Source organism: Terrapene carolina, unplaced genomic scaffold (assembly GCF_002925995.2).
Source record: "Terrapene carolina triunguis isolate 2854851 unplaced genomic scaffold, T_m_triunguis-2.0 Scaffold58, whole genome shotgun sequence".
Taxonomy (NCBI): domain Eukaryota; kingdom Metazoa; phylum Chordata; order Testudines; family Emydidae; genus Terrapene; species Terrapene triunguis.
The window spans coordinates 79,511,118-79,517,751 of NW_020664409.1; the positions used below are offsets into that span (position 1 = coordinate 79,511,118).

At 39.1% G+C, this 6,634-nt stretch overlaps 1 protein-coding gene across 1 annotated transcript in view; it reads right to left on the minus strand.

Annotated features, from left to right (window-relative positions):
* Positions 1-1,389: 1,389 nt before the first annotated feature.
* Positions 1,390-6,634, minus strand: part of KLF10 (Kruppel like factor 10) — an 11,604-nt gene continuing 6,359 nt past the window's right edge. Inside the window, exons 3-5 of the mRNA XM_026663539.2 lie at positions 4,718-4,957; positions 3,694-4,600; positions 1,390-2,471 (exon numbers count right to left, since the gene is read on the minus strand). Coding sequence (XP_026519324.1) covers positions 2,212-2,471; positions 3,694-4,600; positions 4,718-4,957 — 1,407 coding nt within the window. The 3' untranslated portion in view covers positions 1,390-2,211. The remainder of the gene's footprint in view (positions 2,472-3,693; positions 4,601-4,717; positions 4,958-6,634) is intronic.

Genomic DNA, 6,634 nt, shown 5'->3' on the forward strand with positions numbered 1-6,634 from the left:
TTATGCTCTTTTAGCAAAAAGCCAAGGGCAGGGAAGGACCTCTTAACTTTTAGCCCAGTGGTTAGGGTATTCAGCTGGGATGTGGGAGAACCCCAGTTCAAGTCCCTCTCTCCTTGACAGGGAGAAGGGTTTTGAAATGGGACCTGTCACCTCTCAGATGAACACTCTAACCACTGGGCTACGGGATATGCTGATATGGAACTCCCTCACTCTCTCCTCTTAAAGCTGTTGCACTGTGGATAAATAAAGAGTCATTGGAGCTGGGGAACTGGATCCTACTAGATTGGGCTCCGCACATGACTTAGGGGGCCAAATGCCTATCTTACCCCAGTTTGTGAATAGTTCTGGGGCTTAGGTAAGAGATAGGTATCTGGAGGCCTAGAGGGTGAAACCAATACACACATTGAGAGGCAGAAACGTAAGTGCCTATGGAATTTATACGGAAAAAACTTAGGCGCTGAGTGAATTTAAATACTTACAGGGTTCAGAGGGAGTTTTGTGCATCACAGTGGCCCAGAAACTGGGACTTTAGTACCTGAAACAGGGACTTAGGCACCTACCTCCTTTTGTGCATCCAGGCCTTTGTACCTGACTTATATGAGCCAGATTTTGGTTGATGCACTCTCAGAGCTGGTCTACGCAGGGAAATTTACAAACAGAAATACAATTTTACTGCTATAGTCATACTTTACTGCTATAGTCATAACTCCCTACATAGACACTTATTCTGGAATAAGAGTGTCTTGGAAAAAGAGGGCACAAAAGAAGGCTTCTAGAAGTAGTGTATGCTTAACTGTACATTCAATTCAAGTTAGTTTTACAAGGTTTATAAATAAGAGGGCAACATCTCGCCTATCATTAATCAAGACTAATGCTGATGGGCATTGTTGCACTGGCTGTGCTTTGTAAGCAAATAACCCAATCAACATGCAACATGTATTAAAATTGTTCTTTATTGTAAACAAGGTATAAAGTACGACATAAGAAGTATTGTGCAAAATTTTAAAGTAGTCATAAAAGATTATCTAGCACATTATTATCCAACTGTTTAGTTGTCTATATTTGTGTACTCAACATAGTAAGATACAATAGAAATATGGTTAGTGAAAGTTGATGCATTATTTGTCACAAAATCTACACTATTAATTCAAGGCTGGTGTCTTTACTGCCTTATGTTTACTTTACAAATAATTCCTAATGTTCTAATTTAATACAGTATAGATTATATCCTTATTACATAAAGACCATTTATCTCTAATAGAAATCATCTTCAAAAGTGACCTCCACATCAAGTAGCCTAGTATAACATATTTGTTCTTGCCTTCTTAGTAAACCCATGTAATTTATTATTCTTATAGTTACATTTAAAACCAACCAAACAAAAAAACCAACCAAACAAAAAACAACAACAATATACTGTCTCAGTGTTTATGAAAAATGCAGTGGTATGGAATTTTGAAAGGTATAAAGGAAACCATAAGCAACTTGAAAGCAGAAGCATCATAGGATGCCTAAATATAACCTATTGTAATAATCATGAGCTTTCAAGAGGAATAGCAAAAATAGTATTAGCTTTCTATATTATAATAAATTAATGGGGATTTAGGTACTTTTGGCTCTCTCTAGCCACATGGCAGCACTCAATCTATTCCATATTTGGATAGTAATGTAAAACTGGCATGACTGATATACTTGATACATTAAATACTGTATCAAGAGGTGGTGAGCCTCAATGCCCATCTCTCGTACAGATGCATTTCTGATCAACAAGTCTGTACCATACATTGATATTTCTCTCTAGTCTGTGCTCTACTGAAAACTCATTACATCTTTGAAAGCTGTAATTTCAGTTGGTTTCAAGCATTAACATCAGCCAACAGCTCTGCATGACTTATGTCTGACCACTCTATAGTACATACAAGTAATCTGCATAAATTCAAAACCCTTTGCTACCTGTGCTGCTCTGCTCTCAAACCTTCAACCTCTTTCTCTTTTCACCAAGTTGAAAAGAAACCTGACATTCCATTGTTAGTCGCTGGTTCTCTCAGTAGCATTTCCTGTGACCAAGCACAGACTGCCTTTGCCTCTCTGCTGTAGTGCCATCAACAGCTGGCACTGAAGAACTACAGACCTGGAGTAGGAGCTTTTATACATCACTGGTGGTATACCATAGTGACAACAGTTAGTTCCGGTAACTTTTCAGGAGTTCTTTCACTGTGCAGGTGTAGATGCAGGTGGCACAACAATGTCATTTAGCTTGCTCACTTCCATTTGCCAGTTTGGTAGCTTCTTAGCTGACAAATGCCGCCGTGCATGCTTTGTTAAATGGTCACTCCTCATGAACCGCCGATCACACATTGGGCAAGCAAACTTCTTCTCACCGGTATGTGTTCTGCGATGCCGAGACAGTTCATCAGATCGTGCAAATCTCCTGTCACAGCCTTTCCAACTACAGCTAAAAGGCTTTTCTCCTAAAACAAAATAGAGATGAGCATTTATTTAGCAACAACTTTACTTTTGACTGGTAATATTTGTTTGACTTTTTTAGAACCAATTTCTACTGTGCCAATCAGGACACAAAAACAAACCAACAAACCCAGAGACATAGAATATTAAGATGGTTTTGACTGTGCTAATTCGAAGAATCAGCATCACCAGGTAGCCAGCTGTACAAAGAAAGGGTCATTGCACTAGACCAGGAGTAGGCGACCTATGGCACGTGTACCTAAGGCAGCATGCGTGTTGATTTTCAGTGGCACTCACACTGCCCGGGTCCCCCCCGGGTCTGGGGGGGCTTTGCATTTTAATTTAATTTTAAATGAAGCTTCTTAAACATTTTAAAAACCTTATTTACTTTGCATACAACAATAGTTTAGTTATATATTATAGACTTATAGAAAGAGACCTTCTAAAAACATTTAAATGTATTACTGGCACGTGAAACCTTAAATTAGAGTGAATAAATGAAGACTCGGCACAGCACTTCTGAGAGGTTGCCGACCCCTGCACTAGCCTTTCATCACTGGAAAGCAGAGTTCAGCTTGTGCTTTATGTTTCAAAACAGTTTTATTCTCATCCTTATCTTCATTTATATACATTATAAAACCACGACAGCTTTGCACGACCAGCACCCACTGCTGAAAATGCTATCTGTACTAAAAACAGGAGGGTTGTTACATGACAAGGCTGAAGTGTGCTAGTAGAGCTGTGTAAACATACATAGCCCCTTATCCTTTGCTAGTGTGATTAGATTCACTACCATATTTTTTTTAAGAACTGCGGGGACACCTGAAGGAACGACTCTCTGGGGTGTTAATGTTGAAGGTGAGAATGCTGGTCACCTCTCCTTTTTGAGGCATCCTACCAAAGATTATGCCATGTATTAACACCTACTGGCAAAAGCAAGCAATAGCACTCTGGGACTGCCCCACAATGCTAGATTCTGTTCGGTCAAGACAAAAAAAAAATCTTTAGAGATGTACAATGTTAAGAGAGCGTTGACTGAGGTAACTAGAAAGGTCACTATTATCAGGAAGCCAGCTGTACAAAGGATTAGTGCACTAGCCTTTCACCTCTGGAAAGCAGCAAACACAAACAAAATCACAACTCACTAGAACATTGATTAAACATTAGCATAAATATACATGAAAAGCTTTCTTTGAAATTCCTGCTATCCACTGATTAATGACTTACCTGTGTGTGTTCTCACATGGGCCTTCAAATGAGAGCTCTTGAAATAAGTCTTTCCACATCCTGGATAGTTGCAAATGTGGCTTCTTATTCTTGATGAGTCAATTGGTGGAGTGATTTTTGCTGCAGAAGGTGTAAAACCTGGAGCAGGAGCAATAGGAGAGAGTCTAGTGCCATTTGGACTAATGATTGGAGCCTTTGTGTTCTGCACAACCGGCTGGGGCACAACAAACATAACGGCACCTTTAGGAACTTGAGTTCCCATGAACACCATAGGCTGGCAAAGGGTTGATTGTTGGCTAGAAGGAGTGTTGGGCACTATTGCTGTCACAACAGAGTTGTTAGTAGACAGAGGAACCATCTGGCAAATTACTGGCACAGGTGAGACACTACTCGCTTGCACAGCAGGTGAAGATACTATCGTCGATAACTGCTGTACTGATCCAGGAACAGGCTGAGGTTTACTGGTTGAAGTCTGGATCAGGGACAATGGACTGACAGCTTGTGCTGTACTTGTTTTTTCTTCTAAAACTGGCAGTTTGTCACTTTTGTAAGTTGCTCTGTTTGGTGACACAATTGCACAAGGTGGATTTTGTTTTGCAGTTCCATTATTCTGTACATTTATTTCCCTTGAAGTATTGTCCTGATATTTCAACACACTAGCTGCTCTCACTGGACATGTTCTGTGATTACAAAGCTGAGCATCAGCTGTATGGCGAATAACACTTGTTGCTTGAGCTTTCATTGGTCTGGATGCTGGAGACTTTTCAGTCTCTTTAAAAATTGCTGAAGGAACAGGCTTTGAAATATCAGAGAATAATCTGCATTGTACAGCAGATGGCGCTGCTGCTGGCAAATGAATTACTTGAGACATCTCAAAATCAGAAGGGCTGTAGGGTGGAGTCAAGCACTAAAAGGGGAAAAAAGATGCAAGTAATGAGACAGCTATTCAGCACGATTATTTCTCACAGTTAATGTGATCTAAAAAACTTTAATAAGGTGGGTACAATAATAGAATAAAGCTTACAAATGCTGGTATTGCATGAAAGTCAGCTGCACCAGGTAGCAGGTTATCATCAGTTTCTTCTGACATATCAGATGCTGGTGTTATAGGTCTCAGTTCGGCATATTTTTTGAAGTCTGATTTCCAGTTGCAGCTCATAGACATAAGGGCTTCTACGGCTTCAAAATCACTCTTTTCAGCGGTATTGTTCCAGGAACGTCTATTATTGTTTTGCTTTTCAGTAATCATCTCTATTCCTTCCTCCTAAAGGGAAAAAAGGAATATTTTTCAGTTTACTGTTAAATTAACTAATTAACAGTTCCTTGTTTAAAGAAAAATTACAAAAATTAAATGCAACCTATAAAACATATCATACTTCACAGAGCGGATTCAATATTTTTAAAGACACTCTACATTCCTGTTTCTTCCCCTATTATATAACCTTTATTAAAATGTTAGTCTGATTCCCTATATCATATTATCTGATGAATATTCTGCCTGCACAGTTGTCTAGTGAAATTAGTTTTTGAAAAGCAACAGTAAGTTAGTCCCTTACTGCAAGTTTTGAATGACTGAAAGAAAGCAAAGCAGAGCAGAGCAGACAGGGATAGCTCAGTGGTTTGGGCAGTGGCCTGTTAAACCCAGGGTTATGAGTTCAATCCTTGAGGGGGCCATTTAGGGATCTGGGGCAAAAATCTCTCCAGGGATTGGTCCTGCTTTAAGCAGGGGATTAGACTAGATCAGTGGTTCGTGAAATGTTACAGGGGGTTCTTGGGAAAAAATTCCCTAATGGCGGACAGAGCTGTCCCTAGGGACCATGGGGCCAGTAGCCTGAAGCCCCTGGACTTCCAAGAGCTAAGCAGATCAAAGCAAGCGTATCTATCACACTGAAGAGATTTAAACTTCAAGACTTCTTATAAGAAATGGAAAGGGAGGTAGATATTTTTTGCTGTTTTTAAAATTAAATAGGCAGCTAGTATTGTTTTTAAAATTATTATTATGAACAAGTTTAAGGTTTGTTGTAACGTGCGTTGTTTGCCTGGACTGCCCAAGACCTGAATGCTTGTGTAGGAGGAACTCTGTAGGTTGGCTTCTTAAATACCTTCATGTTTGTTTCACATCTGATGCTCCTTGATGAAACATAGGAGCCTTGTCTTATAACAGGCTTATTCAAAGTGATACAAGCTACGAAAGTGAGATCTTGGAAGAGTGTTGCCGTTTTCATAATGTAATAAGAATACTGTAATGATAAATAATAATTAATAATAAATAGTGTGTAATAAGCATGTCATAAAAATAAATTTTATATTTCCAAGATCACTGCTTTTATAATTTATACTCAGGTAAAGTTGAAAATCCCTGGAAATATTCATTTTTAGGAGGGGGTTCGCAAGACTTGACATTTTAGTGAAAGGGGTTCACAGGTTGTTAAAGTTTGGGAACCACTGGACTAGATGACCTCCTGAAGTCCCTTCCAACCCTGATATTCTATGTTCCTTAAACTTCACTTTGAGTTATTTTGTACTTGCTGTTCCTTTATTCCACCCTACAAGGATTTTAGTTAGGGTACAATCTTAATTTTTTTGTTTGAATAACCTGAAAAGGGTTGAGGCACAAAATTTGACTGACTTGAATTGTGACCTAATAAAGTTTGTCAGATAATATGGAAAGTGTTTCTGTTGTTTTATGCTGTGTGAGTATATATACGCACACACACTCATATCATTTGAATATTAAAAAAAGTTAGGTAACCACTATTTTGTGTAGCTGGAGGGTGGGTAGGGAATGTTTTGGACTCTGCATGATCATATAACAGCCACCATTGCTGAAGCCATTGATTTTAGAGTGCTGATGCACAAACAGATGTTTAAAAAGCAACAGAGGGTCCTGTGGCACCTTTGAGACTAACAGAAGTATTGGGAGCATAAGCTTTCGTGGGTA